General features: G+C 40.8%; 1 protein-coding gene across 12 annotated transcripts in view; it reads right to left on the bottom strand.

Moving 5' to 3' along the window:
* BTRC (beta-transducin repeat containing E3 ubiquitin protein ligase) overlaps nt 1-15,076 on the bottom strand; it is a 201,033-nt gene that overhangs the window by 34,033 nt on the left and 151,924 nt on the right. For all 12 annotated transcript variants that reach the window (XM_055093298.2, XM_003825489.4, XM_055093297.1 and 9 more), the window contains one exon: nt 1,039-1,270. In XM_055093298.2, the coding sequence (XP_054949273.1) occupies nt 1,039-1,270 (232 nt within the window). The remainder of the gene's footprint in view (nt 1-1,038; nt 1,271-15,076) is intronic.

Below are 15,076 nucleotides of genomic sequence, written 5' to 3'. Positions count from 1 at the left end.
AAGTGCTGGAATTACAGGCCTGAGCCACCGTGCCCAGCCCATCTGTAGAATTTAAATATTCTGTTGATATATTCTCATAGAAATACAAATCCAAGTACATAAACATGAACTAAGACGTGTTATTATAAAAGACACATCTTACACCAGGTAACACCTCAGAAAAGATTTTATTTGGACCTATGTATGGGTAAAAATAGGTTGAATAGAAGGGCATGAGTAAGAAGATAGGTAAAAGGAGTCTTGGCTGGGTACGGTGGCTCACACCTGTAATCCCAACACTTTGGGAGGCCAAGGCGGGTGAATCATTTGAGGTCAAGAGTTTGAGACCAGCCTGGCCAATATGGTGAAACCCCGCCTCTACTAAAAATACAAAAATTAGCCAGGCATGGTGGTAGGTGCCTGTAGTCCCAGCTACTCGGGAGGCTGAGGCAGGAGAATTGCTTGAATCTGGGAGGCAGAGGTTGCAATGATCGCGCCACTGCACTCCAGCCTGGGTGACAAGAGTGAGACTTTGTCTCAAAAAAAAAAAAAAAAGGAGTCTTTATTTCTAGAGTCTGTGTTTTTTTTTTTTTTTAAAGCTTTATACCAGCTGGGCGTGGTGGCTCACGCCTGTAATCCCAGCACTTTGGGAGGCCGAGGCAGGTGGATCACGAGGTCAGGAGATCCAGACCATCCTGGCTAACATGGTGAAACCCCATCTCTACTAAAAATACAAAAAATTAGCCCAGTGTGGTGGCGGGCACCTGTAGTCCCAGCTACTCAGAAGGCTGAGGCAGGAGAATGGTGTTAAGCCGGGAGGTGGAGCTTGCAGTGTTGCAGTGAGCCGAGATCACACCACTGCATTCCAGCCTGGGCGACAGGGCAAGACTCCATCTCAAAAAAAAAAAAAAAAAAGCTTTATACCAAAAAGGTACAGTTAAGGAACTTAATTTGTAAAAATCAAGCCAATAAAGACTTTTAAAGAGAGATATATAGCTGGAGATCTAGTTCTCTTATCATCATAGCAAATTAATGGTTTACAAACACTTGTAGACATACCTGGCAGAGCAGTTATGAAATCTCTCTGCAACATAGGTTTAAGATACGAGTTTATGTGCCCATGTTGGTAATGACACATTTGGGATATAAGATGTTCCACAAATTCCACTTGATCTGACTCTGACCACTGCTCAAAGTATTTGACACACAGTTCCTTTTCCTTTTCATAGCTTGCTGAGAGTTTCCGTTGCTTGGGCACAATCATACTGGAAGTGCCATTGGCAAGTTTTGTCTGTAGAAGGGGGTTAAAAGAAACATAAAATGATTAGTATTGAAAATGAGGGAAATATATATGATTTTCTGGTATGGCATGCTATATTATGTCTACATGATTGAGCCCACTCTGTTATTCTATTAGCAATTACGTGGAAAACCACAGAAATACCATAGAAAGTTGGTAAATCAGCTATAATACTACAAGACTAAGCATCCATTTCCAAAAGTTTGCAGAAGACATTCTTAATATTTGAAGATATACAAATAAAAACCGAAAGCTGAAAGCATGTTATTACTAGCAAGCCAAAAATCTAATTTGCTTTTTCTTGTATACAACAGTTGTTGGACATTTATACAATTACTTGCTCACAACTTTTTTTTGAGACAAGGTCTCACTCTGTCACCCAGGCTGGAGTGCAGTGGTGAGATCATAGCTCACTGCAGCCTCCAGCTCCTGGGCTCAAGCGATCCTCCCACCTTAGCCTCCAGAGTAGCTGGGACTATGTAGGTACACACTATCATGTCCTGCTAATTTTTAACATTTTTTTTTGTAGAGATGGAGTCTTCTTTTGTTGCCCAGGCTGGTCTCAAACTCCTGGCTTCAAGCAATTTTCCTGCCTTGGCTTTCCAAAGTGCTGGGATTACAGGTGTGAGCCATTGTGCTCCGTCATCACAACTTTTTTTTTTTTTTTGGAGACAGTCTTGCTCTGTCGCCCAGGCTGGAAGTGCACTGGCATGATCTTGGCTCACTGCAACTTCCACCTCCCAGGTGGAGAATCAAGCGATTCTCCTGCCTCAGCCTCCCAAGTATTGGGACTACAGGTGCCCACCACCACGCCTGGCTAAGTTTTATATTTTTAGTAGAGACAGGGTTTCATCATGTTGGACAGGCTGGTCTTGAACTCCTGACGTCAAATGATCTGCCCACTTCAGCCTCCCAAAGTACTGGGATTACAGGCATGAGCCACCGTGCCCGGCCAACAACTTGGTTTTTACTTGTCAAATAAGAAGTTCCTCATGAAAAGAGAAACCAATGAATATTCTGAGACTCTGTGGTACCTTTTTGGACATAAAGCTAAAACAACACTCGTATGCTCAATCTACCTTTTTCCATAACATAAAATATTCCGTATTTCCCATGAAGTCTTTTTTATTAATTGATTCATTCAATAAGTATTTACTGAACCTCTACAATGTGCCAAACACTGTCCTTGGTACTAGGAATATAACAATGAACAAAAATGACAGTCTCTAACATCACTAACATATACTCTTAGTGTGAAAGGCACATTAAAAACAGAAGCAGCCAGGTGCAGTAGCTTATACCTGTAATCCCAGCATTTTGGGAGGCCAAGGTGAGGAGAACACACCTGTAATCCCAGCTACTCAGGAGGCTGAGGCAGGAGAATCGCTTGAACCCGGGAGGCAGAGGTTGCAGTGAGCTGAGATTGCACCACTTCCCTCCAGCCTGGGCAACAGGGCGAGACTCTGTCCCCCAAAACAAACAAACAAACAAATAAACAAACAAAATACAAGCAAATACTTAGAAAATATAATGTAGGTAGTGCTATGAAGAAAAATAAAGCAGTTTAAGGGGACAGGAAAAAAGTATGTTATTGTGGTAGGCAAAATTCTAAGATGGTCCCCCAAGATTCTTTTTTGTTTGTTCGTTTTGAGACAGAGTTTCAGTCTTGTTGCCCACACTGGAGTGCAATAGCGTGATCTCGGCTCACTGCAACCTCTGCCTCCCGGGTTCAAGTGATTCTCCTGCTTCAGCCTCCTGAGTAGCTGGGATTACAGGTGCACAACCCCATGCCCAGCTAATTCTGTATTTTTAGTAAAGACGGGGTTTCTCCATGTTGGTCAGGCTGTTCTCGAACTCCCAACCTGAGGTGAGCTGCCCGCCTTGGCCTCCCAAAGTGCTGGGATCACAGGCCTGAGCCACTGCACCCGGCTGGTCCCCAAGACTCTTGGCCCCTGGTGTACACATACCTTCTCTGAGTTATTCAAACAGTAATGTAGGTATTGCTGTCATTAAAAGAGGGATCCAAATCAGCTGACCTTAAGATAAGGAGATTACTCAGGTGGATCTGACCTAATCGTATCAGGCTTTACAAGCACAGAGTTTGCTTCAACGGGTTACAGAAGAGGAAGGGGGACAGTTGGCAAGAAATGTGGTCAGTCTCTAGCTGCTGAAAGGAGCCCCCAGCTGACAGCCAGTAAGAAAATGGGGGCCTCAGTCCTACAACAGCAAGGAACTGAATTCTGCCAACAAGAATGAGCTGAGGGCCGGGTGTGGTGGCTCATGTCTGTAATCCCAGCACTTTGGGAGGATGAGGTGGGTGGATCACCTAAGGTCAGGAGTTTGACAACAGCCTGGCCAACATCGTGAAACCCTATCTCTACTAAAAATACAAAAAATTAGCCAGGTGTGGTGGCGGGCGCCTGTAATCCCAGCTACTTGGGAGGCTGAGGCAGGAGAATCACTTGAACCCAGGAGGTGGAGATTGCAGTGAGGTGAGATCACGCCATTGCACTCCAGCCTGGGCAACGAGAGCGAAACTCCATCTCAAAAAAAAAAAAAAAAAAAAGCTGAGAAGAGGATTTTCCCTCTGAGCTTCCAGATGAGAACTCAGTCCAGCCCAACACCTTGATTGATTTAAGCCTTGAGATGCTCTCAGCAGAGAACCCAGCCACTATGTGCCACACTTCTGACCCTCAGAACTATACACAGAATTAATGTGTTGTTATAACTTGCTAAGTTTGTGGTGATTAGGCAGCAATTAACAAAAAACTAATAGGATTATTTAAGTCTAAGTGGTTAGAGATCGTTTCCTGAAAAAGGTGACAATTTAACTCAGACATGAAGGAAATGAGGACTAGACAGCGAGGAAGAATGGTCTAGGCAATGAAAATTTTGAGACCCTAGGTCCTGGGTGGCAGTCGGCCTGGGATGTTCAAGGAACAAGAGGGCCTGGTGTGGCTGGAACAGAGTGAGCAAGGAAAAGTTAAGGCTGGAGAAGTAGCCAGGGTCAAATCATCCTGGTCATTCCAGTGGTGGTAACTAATCTCCACAGATTGGCCCCAGCAACTCCAGCCCTCCCTCTACATGAATGCTACTCCTCCCATCAAAAGGCGGAGATTATGTCCTATTCTGTGAATCTGGGCTTTGACTAAGAGAATGGGGAGAAAGTTGCATTCCATTCTGGGACTTCTAAGCCCAGGCAACTTCTGCTTACTCCTTAGAGCGTTGAGCTACCATGTAAGAAACTCAGGCTAATCTGAGAAAGAGACAGGTATGGAGGATGAGAAGCCATACAGAGGGGCCACATGGGCAAACACCCAGAAGCATAATAGCAACACAATCTGACATCGTTTAAAAGGACCACTGCTATGTGGTCCTTTAAAACTATATGGGACATAAATAGAAGGAGGCCAATTAAGACACTACTTCAACAGTCCATGGAAGACAGAACAATCTCTTGGACCACAGTGGTAGCTATAGAGGTGGTGAGAAATAATTGGGATTCAGTGTATATTCTGAAGACAGATCCTACTGAATTTGCTGATCGACTGGATATGAGTATGAGAAAAAAGGAGACAAAATCACACCCAAGTTTGAAGCTGGGGGACACTGGGAAAAGATTCAGAAATCAATAGAAACTTTTGCTACTCTGAAGAAAGTATTTCTTTAAAGGATAATCACAAATGGGTACAACTGGGTACTTATCAAAGTAATTTGATGGATCTTTGGCATATTTACTTAAGGCAACCCAAATGTGGCAGAAAGACCCATGTTACCATAGAGTTCATCCCTGCTCAGACATACTCAATGTGGAACATGCTATAAAACTGTACCACATTTAGATAATTCATTTCAAGGCTCAGGCTTGCCTTATTTTCTTTTATTTATTTACTTTTATTTTTAGAAACAGGGTCTTGTTCTGTCACTCAGGCTAGAGTGCAGTGGTGTGATCATAGCTCACTGCAGCCCTGAACTCTTGAGGCTTGCTTATTTTCTAGATGTTAAATCCTATACACAGGCCTCTTTACAAAGTAAAGATACACAGCTGAAAGCATATTTTCAAGAATGGCATTAGGCCATTTTATATACACAGAAGGAGCTGACACCTGTAATCCTGGTGTGTTGAGGTGGATGTTTTCTAGCATAAATGCCACTGTTGCCTATGATACAGACTAAAAATGATTACTAAGAACCTTGTTGGACACAGGCCTTGGGGGAGTTTAGGGCTGCTTTTTGTGTAACTTATTAGTTTGTATCTCAGAAATGAAAACTCATGAAATGTGAAGATTTAGAGAACTAACACACAGGCAGGCTTCTAAGCTTGACTAAATGCCACTTCTAATCCCAATAATGAAAACCTCCCAAACTCTATCATTTTTTATATATTTGCCTTTTAAAATGCACCCTTTGTCTTTTAAAAGGTGGAAATGGACATGAGTTGGGTGCTACTGGAGTACTGTTTTCTGGATAAAGACCAGAATGCCAGTAACAGAGAAGAACAATCAGCAACTTAATGAAATTATTCCACTTATACATTAAATAAACGAGATACTGCTATAATCATGAGGAGTCATGCTTTGATCAGTGGCTATCAGACTGTTAGGTAAAACTGCCTAAGGATTTAAAAAGTCTGGGTATCCTACTGCAGAAGCTAAAGATAAGACTTTGTGATACTTTCAATGATCAAGTCATAAGTGGGAATCACACATTTGGTTATTAGACATAAAGTATAAACTGAGATTTCACGTATTTATCAACTGTTCTGGGCTATTCTAGCTGGTATACATTTTAGTCACCATCCCTCAAAATGAGTATTTTTTTGATGAGGCAGAAAGACACATACCTGAGATCCATTAACAAATGGGTTACTCTCAACCACTACCCCATACTGTATTGTTTTAAAAGCTTTGGCCCTGGAGTAAAAAGACCTGGTTTCAAATTCTAGCTCCTCAATTTAGCAGCTGTGTGACATGGAATAAATAACTTGATCCTTCTGAGTCTAATTCTCTCATCTATAAAATGGGAAAATAATATAATAGGTTCTATTTCATTGGGTTTTTGTAAGGAACAAATTAAAAAACCCTCATGAAAAGCATGCTTAGCACACCACCTAGCATACAGTCAAGTGTTCCGTCAATCAACACTCTTAATGAGCTTATAACACTGTTGGAGCTGAGCCTTCCCTCTCTTTTTGAAAGTACATTCTTCTTTTTCACTATATATTTTTTCTATTTTAATTTTCATTAAAGTATAACATAAATAGAAATGCTTAATCTTAAATGTACTCAACTAATTTTCACAAGGTGAACATACCCACATAACCAACACCCAGATCAAGAAACAGATCATCACGAGACTCACTAGCCCCCTTTGTGTCCCTTTTCAGGTCACTAGTCACCCTGAGAGTGACTCCTACACCTATTAAAAAAGAATACATTTTTTGAAAACCATCCACCTATACAATCTGTAGTACCATAAAAACATAAAATTCTCAGAAATAAATTTGATAAAGTTTAGCCTGGGAGCAGTGACTCACGCCTATAATCCAAGCACTTTGGGAGGCAGAGATGGGCGGATCACGAGGTCAGGAGATCAAGACCATCCTGGCTAACAAGGTGAAACCTCGTCTCTACTAAAAGTACAAAAAATTAGCCGGGCGTGGTGGTACATGCCTGTAGCCCTAGCTACTCTGGAGGCTGAGGCAGGAGAATCACTTGAACCCGGGAGGTGGAGATTGCAGTGAGCTGAGATCACGCCACTGCACTCTAGCCTGGGATACAGAGCTAGACTCCGTCTCAAAAAAAAAAAAAAAATGGATAAAATTTGTGTAACACTTATAAATTGAAAACTATAAAACATTGCTGAGGGAAATTTTAAAAAGACTTAAATAAATGGAGAGATACACTGTATTCAGAAATTGGATCTATTAAGATGTTTATTCTTTCCAAATCAACCTATAGAGTTAGTGCAATATCAAAGTCTCAGCAGGCAAATTAACTCGCTGATTCTAAAATTTGTAAAGAAAAGCAAAGGACCTAAACTTAACCAAAATATTCCTGAAAATAAAAAAAACGGTTAGGTGTGGTGGCTCACACCTGTAATCCCAGCACTTTGGGAGTCTGAGGTGAGTGGATCACTTGAAGTCAGGAGTTTGAGACCAGCCTGGCTGACAGGGTAAAACCCTGTCTCTACTAAAAATACAAAAATTTGCCGGGTGTGGTGGTGCATGCCTGTAATCCCAGCTACCCTGAAGGCTGAGGCAGGAGCATTGCTTGAACCCGGGAGGTGGAGGCTGCAGTGAGCCGAGATCGTGCCACTGCACTCCAGCCTGGATTACAGAGTAAAACTGTCTCAAACAAAACAAAACAAAACAAAACAAACAAAACCCTAAAAAACCACAAAACCCTTTGAAAAAAGATGGAAGACTCAGACTAGTAAATTTCAAGATATGTAATAGTAATCAAGATAGTGTGGCTTTGGTGTAAGGACACAAGTGTAGATCAATGGAAAGGAATAGTGAGTCCAGAAATACATACAGCCAACTGACTTTCAAGAAAGATGCCAAGATAATTCAATGGGGAGGCCAGGCACGGTGGCTCATGCCTGTAATCCCAGCACTTTGGGAGGCTGAGGCAGGCAGATCACCTGAGGTCAGGAAATCGAGACCAGCCTGGCCAACATGGTGAAACCCCATCTCTACTAAAAATACAAAAATTAGCTGGACATCATGGCACACGCCTATAATCCTAGCTACTAGGGCAGCTGAGACACAAGAATCACTTGAACCTGGGAGGTGGAGGTTATAGTGAGCCTAGATTGTGCTACTGCACTCTAGATTGGGTGACAGAGCCTTCTCAAAAAAAAAAAAAAAAAAAAAAAAAAATTAAATAGGGAAAGGATTGTCTTTTCAACAATTGGATATCCATAGAGGAAATGAAGTCTGTTCCTAACTTCACATCATATACAAAAATTAACTTAATTCTAGATTTATATATAGGAGCTAAAACTATAAAACTTCTAAAAGAAAACACAAGAGAAAACCTTGATGTTCTTGGAATAGGCAAACATTATAAAAGGAAAAAAAAGTCAGTAAATTGGCATGTTCAAAACATGATTTCCAAAAATGATTTGTCATTTTTATTAACATTTGCAATAAATGTATTTCACAAAGGACTTGTATCCAGCATCTATAAAGAACTCTTAGAACTCAATAATAATTTTTAAAAAATCCTGTTTTATTAAATAGGCAAAAGATTTGAACAGATACTTCACAAAAAAAGATCCACAGATGCCAATAAGCATATGAAAAGATGTTCAACATTATTAGTCATTAGGGAAATGCAAATTAAAATATCAAGACATTATGACACACTAGAATGGCTAAAATTTAAAAGACTGACAATACTAAGTGTGGACAAGAATGAGGAACAACTGGGTCTCTCACACATTGTTGGCAGTCACGTTTAATGGTACAACTACTTTGGAAAGCAAGTTGACAGTTTTTTGTAAAGTTAAACATATACTTACCAAACAACCCAGCAATTCCACTTTAGGTACTTACCTCCTTAAAACGAAACACAGTTCAACACAAAGACTGGTACATTAATGTTTTTTGCTTCCATATTAATAAAAATCCAAAATGGTAATAATCCAAATGTCCATCAAAAGATTAACTGGTAAACAAACTGTGATGTTGCTGTAGAATGGAATAGTACTCAGCAACAAAAAGAATAAACCACAGACACACAAAATGGTAAAGATGAATCTCAAAAACATGCTGAATCAAAGAAGCCAGGTACAAATGAGTCCATTATGATTCTACTCGTATGAAACTCTAGGAACAGTAATTCTAATTGTTAGAAAAACAGATCAGTGGTTGCCTGAGGCTGGATGTAGAGATGGGACTGACGGGGGAAGGGTACAAGGGATGTTTTTGGGACAATGAAAATGTTCTCTAACTTGATTGTTACGCAAGTGGCCAACATTCATTGAACTATATACTTAAAATGGGTGTATTTTATTGTATGTAAATTATATTTTAATAAAGTTATTTTAAAAAAACTTCTAAGAGTAGAGTATTCCTACTGATAAATCCACTGTAATATGAATTTTATTTGTAACTAAGGTATTATGTTTGTAGAGAAATCTAAAGGTCTTTGTTGTCATGCCCCTTTCTTCTACCATTCTCCAATACAGATTTTTCTACAATTATCTAAAGTAAATTCAGCAAAATTCCAATTTGAGAACTTCTGAAAATCTACAAGGACACAATGAAAAAGTTCAATTATTAAAAAATCAAAAGGTTGTATATTAGAGTGTATGGGAGATATAATGGTTACTGGTTGCAGTAGAATTGATTTGGCTTTCCCAACAAAAGCCTGATGACTCAACCACTACTGTTCAAGTGTCTTGGAAAGCTGACAAACAGCCTCAGCTTAATGGTAACACTAAGTTTCTGCCACCCCTGCACATCTCCCTCTTTTTTGTTTATAGTGAACAGTTGTCTCCACAAGAAAGAAAGAAGCTGTCAGGTGACAAGCACACAAAATGAAAGGAGTTAAGTATTTCTGGAACTGTCCTTCAGCTTAGTTCTCAAAGGCTAGGGACTAGTTTCCTCTCCGAAAACATATTTCACGTACCACTTTCAAAATTACCATGAATTTCTCTGAAGCTGCAGCCTGGGCCAGGAGGGAAAAATAGACACTTGCAGACACCAACTGGCTTGACCATCAACTATCATTGTAATACTAAGTATGCTGACTTTACTAACTGTATTATGTATAGGTTGGGAAATACATAGTGGACTGACTGAACTTTATGGTGAAATGACAAATATTTCTAGTTTGCATCCAAATCTGCTTTAACCAAAAGGAAGGGTATAGTAAGTAGAGAAAGACATTCCAGACATAGGACACTCTTTAGTACCGGGGTTGCAAGGACTAGATGAAGAAAGTATTTATGACAAGAAAGATGCAAATGATAAAAGATATCTAAGGATTCCATTTGGCTTTGAGAAAGGCTCTAAGGAAAGGCTCTGGCATTGAGAACTATGGGGGGGAAGGGGATATAATGATTAAATGCTGAATTAATTAAAGAATAAAATAGGCAAGGGTTTTGCAGGGGATAAGGCTGTAGCCTAGGAGGGGCAGGACAACAATTTTGACTAAACCTGGAACTTTAGTGGTATCAATCAACCAACAACAGTTTATTGAGTGACTACTCTATGCTGGGCACTTTACCAGGTAATAGGGAAACTGCTGTGAACAGGCATACAAAGTGTCTTTGCCTTCTCTGAAGAGGAGTGGAGAAAGAACATATATAAATATGTTAATTTCAGAAACCAGTAAGGATTGTGAAGAAAACAAAGAAAGATAAAATACGGAGTAAAGGCAGGCATGGTGGCAGCTCATGCCGCTAATCCCAGCACTTTGGGAGGCTGAGGCGGACAGATCACTTGAGGTTAGGAGTTCGAGACCAGCTTGGTCAACATAGTGAAACTTCGTCTCTATTAAAAATACAGCCAGCACGGTGGCTCACGCCTGTAATCCCAGCACTTTGGAAGGTCAAGGTGGGTGGATCACTTGAGGTCAGGAGTTCAAGGCCAGCCTGGCCAGGCATACATAGCGAAACCCTGTCTCTATTAAAAATACAAAAATTAGCTGGGCTTGATGGTGTGTGAACCCTCGCTTGAACCCGGGAGGCAGAGGTTACAGTGACCTGAGATTGCCCACTGCACTCCAGTCTGGGCAACAGAGTGAGACTCTGTCGCAAAACAAAACAAAAAACACAAAATACAAAAATTAGCTGGGCATGGTGGTGCGCACATGTGGTTCCAGCTACTTGGGAGTCTGAGGCACGAGAACTGCTTGAACGCCTGGGCAACAGAGTGAGATCATGTTTAAAAAGAAAAGAAAAAGAAAAGAAGTAAAGAGTGCAGCCTACTTTAACTGGAGTGGTCAAGAAATGCCTCTAAAGGAAGTGACACCTGAGCTGAGATTTGAATGACATGTCAGTCTTGTGAAGATCTTGGGGAAGATCCTTCTAGATAGAAGGAAGAGCTAGTGCAATGGTATGTTCAAGTGAAAGAAGGCCAATGTGGCTGGGCAGAATGAATAAGAAAATGGTGGGAATTAAGGAAAAATGGTGGGAATTAAGGTGGCTGGGGCTAAGATCACATAAGGCCTTCTAGGCCATCCTACAGAGTTTAGATTTCATCTGAAGTGTAAAGGAGAGCCCCTGGAGGTTTTGAAATAGTCACATATGGCATTGTCTGATTTGTGCCTTACAAATATTTATACTAGCTGCCACACAGAGAATGGAGCAGGGGCTGGAAAGGTGGGGAGGGGATAATAAGAGCAAGTTGCAAAAGCAGAGGAAGAAAGATCAATTAGAAGGCTGATAAAATAATCCAGGCAAAATGTGACTATGGCTAGGATTAGATTAGGCAGATTAGGAAATGTTTAAAAGAAAGGTATTTTAACTCTCACTACAGAGGATGAAGGAGGAGAAACCGAAGGAGGAGAAATCCCCTGTTGAGAATTGTAAGTCTGGGTCATAATATACATTTATTTTAGTATAATACTTTACTACCTCATTAAGGCTGATCCTTTAGATATTTAGTCTGGTACATTAATCTGGATGGGGATAGAACAGTGTTCTTGCTCCTGCGGCCAGGAGAAACAAGGCAAAACTTACAAGGATTTTGAGGGGGAAAGGAAGAGATTTTTTAAAAGTCTATATTATACCCTCTAGAGGCTGTTGTCAGGCTTTAGTTAATAAACATCTAACAACGACTTTTTTTGTTGTTTTTTTTTAAGATGGAGTCTCAATCTGTCGCCCAGGTTGGAGTGCAGTGGCACGATCTCGGCTCACTGCAAGCTCCAACTCCTGGGTTCACGCCATTCTCCTGCCTCAGCCTCCGGAGTAGCTGGGACTACAGGCACCCACCACCATGCTCGGCTAAATTTTTTTGTATTTTTAGTAGAGACGGGGTTTCACCATGTTAGCCAGGATGGTCTTGATCTCCTGACCTCGTGATCCACCCACCTCTGCCTCCCAAAGTGCTGGGATTACAGGCGTGAGCCACTGCACCCGGCCAAAAATAATGACTTTAAAAGATCTTTTTCTGATTATTTTCCTTTGATTTCTTTGTAAAAGCATCTTTCTTTTTCTTTTCTTTTCTTTTTTTCTTTTTTTGAGACAGAGTCTTGCCTGTCGCCTAGGCTGGAGTGCAATGGTGCAATCTCGGCTCACTGCAACCTCCGCCTCCCAGGTAGCTGGGATTACAGACATGTAACACCACAGCGCAGCTAATTTTTGTGTTTTTAGTAGAGACAGGGTTTTACCATGCTGGCCAGGTTGGTCTCAAACTCCTGATCTCGTGATCCACCTGTCTTGGCCTCCCAAAGTGCTTGGATTACAGGCATGAGCCATCGCACCCGGCCAAAAGCATCTTTAAAAAAAAAAGCCAGTCAGGCATGGTGGCTCATGCCTGTAATCCCAGAATTTCGGGACGCCAGGGCAGAAGGACTGCTTGAACTCAGGAGTTTGAGACCAGCTTTGGCAGCATAGTGAGACTCCATCTCTACAAAAAAAAAAAAAAAAAAAAAAAAATTAGCTGTGTGTGGTGGTGCATGCCTGTAGTCTCAGTTACTTGGGAGGCTGAGGTGGGAGGATTACTTGAGCCTGGGAGGTTGAGCCTGCAGTGAGCCGTGGTCATGCCACTGCACTTCAGCCTAAACAACAGAGAGAGACCTTGACTCAAAAAAAAAAAAAAAAAAAAAAAAAATCCACATTGCCACTGTCATGCTTGAATTGAGAGGAAATAGGATTGTTTACACTTTGATTAGAATGGAAAGAGATAAGTAAGCACACCTAGTGATGAAGATGGTGATAGCAGGGAGACCTAGATTTCTAAAGAGCTAGAATGGAAAAGAAAAGGAACCCAGAAGGGCTAGAGCCCATTGGCACCTGAGCATCCTTTTACAAGGAGATTTCAAGATAAACTGAAAGAATTTAGCCACAAATTGAACATGCAGAAAAAAGGAAATTAATGCTCAAAAGTGGGATAATAACTTTTAACATTCTACTTTTAGTTCTTTTTTTTTTTTTTAAGATGGAGTCTTGCATTGTTGCCCAGACTGGAGTGCAGTGGCACAATCTTGGCTCACTGCAAGCTCCGCCTCCTGGGTTCACGCCATTCTCCTGCCTCAGCCTCCCCAGTAGCTGGGACTACAGGCGCCCGCCACCACACCTGGCTAATTTTTTGTATTTTTAGTAGAGACGGGGTATCACCGTGTTAGCCAGGATGGTCTTGATCTCCTGACCTCGTGATCTGCCCGCCTCGGCCTCCCAAAGTGCTGGGATTACAGGCGTGAGCCACCACGCCCAGCCTACTTTTAGTTCTTAAACTTTATAACTCTCAGTGATCAAAGGAGTAGTCCATTCCTTTTTTTGGAGTAGGGTGGGAAGTGGGAGCAAATGAAAAGAAAATGGTACATATAGAATGGGGCACACATTTCAACAGAAGTAAACATCATATTTCTCAGAGGGATTATTGTATTAATATTTTAACAGCCTCTACTAAATATGATTACATATTAGGTGAACTCATAAACATGTCAGATCTGATTAGTGAACATGGAAGACAGGAAAGGGCAGATTTGTCAGTAGAGGGAAAGTTCACATTATGAATCTGAATGATTTCTAATAACCAACAAGAAAAAGCTTGCAGTCATTCCAATTCCTTTAAATAAAGCCCAGTAGGAGATGAACTGACATTGCCCAGTATATATGATTATTTAATGACTGGACACTTGCCAATCTTTTTTTCCTATTTACTAACTATAGGAAAAGTCATATATAAAATTCATCAAATTCAGAACAAAGCAGTTTTTCATTATTTTCTGATTTCTGACATAGTTAAAGGGACAGGATAGTCATTTAACATTTTTAGGTTTCAAAACTGAAACTCAAGCTTCTTTATTGGCCCCCTCATGCAACTTTATAGCTTCCAGGGTGATAGGTTCTTTTGTTCTAAACCAAGAAATTCACAGCAGTTTAATTTACTGTTGCATTATTATAGCTACTAACTACACACACCTCCAAGGCTGGTAAACCCACTGATGTAGATAGTGCCACCTTAAAAGGATTTTTGGATGGGTCCTAGTGGTGAGGAAAAAAAAAAGGACATAATGTTTAATTATAAGAAATGATTGAAATAGGCACAGACATACCCCGGGTGCCTCTGCACTGCAGCAAGCTCTAAACTTGTTATCGTTAATGGTTTAAATTTCACTGTGCTAATCATTTCAGGACACAAGCCTTTCTTGATAATCTAATGAATTATTCCAACATCCTTCAGCAAAAAAAAATCTTCCATGACAGCACTAATTACAAGACGTTTTCCCAGTGCTTATGTAAAATATGACAGAGCAGCAGCTTAGGGAATTGCAGAAAACTGCTTCTAATTTCCACTGAGAAACTGACAAACACCTCTCTTTCATCTCTCCCAGCTCTCAAGTAAGATTTAACTTTCTCATTTAGTTAATTACCGAGTGAGGATCATCATTTCCCCGGATCGGAGCGGCACAGAGCCTTTATCGTGTTAACTTGTGAACTTGATCGATGGCTGCTGCTAAAACTTAATAACTTCACCCCCTGGCAAATTGTAAGATAAATATAATAGGAGAAACTCTGACAGTAAAAACCTGCCAGAAATGAGCGCTGTGTTTATGTTTCTTTGCAGGCAGCAAAAAATCAACCGACAGCTTATTACTGGTTGCGTGTTACTTATAT

This window comes from Pan paniscus, chromosome 8 (assembly GCF_029289425.2).
Source record: "Pan paniscus chromosome 8, NHGRI_mPanPan1-v2.0_pri, whole genome shotgun sequence".
In the NCBI taxonomy this organism is placed as follows: domain Eukaryota; kingdom Metazoa; phylum Chordata; class Mammalia; order Primates; family Hominidae; genus Pan; species Pan paniscus.
Note: the sequence above shows the minus strand (reverse complement) of the source record. Positions and strands in the feature narration are given on the sequence as shown.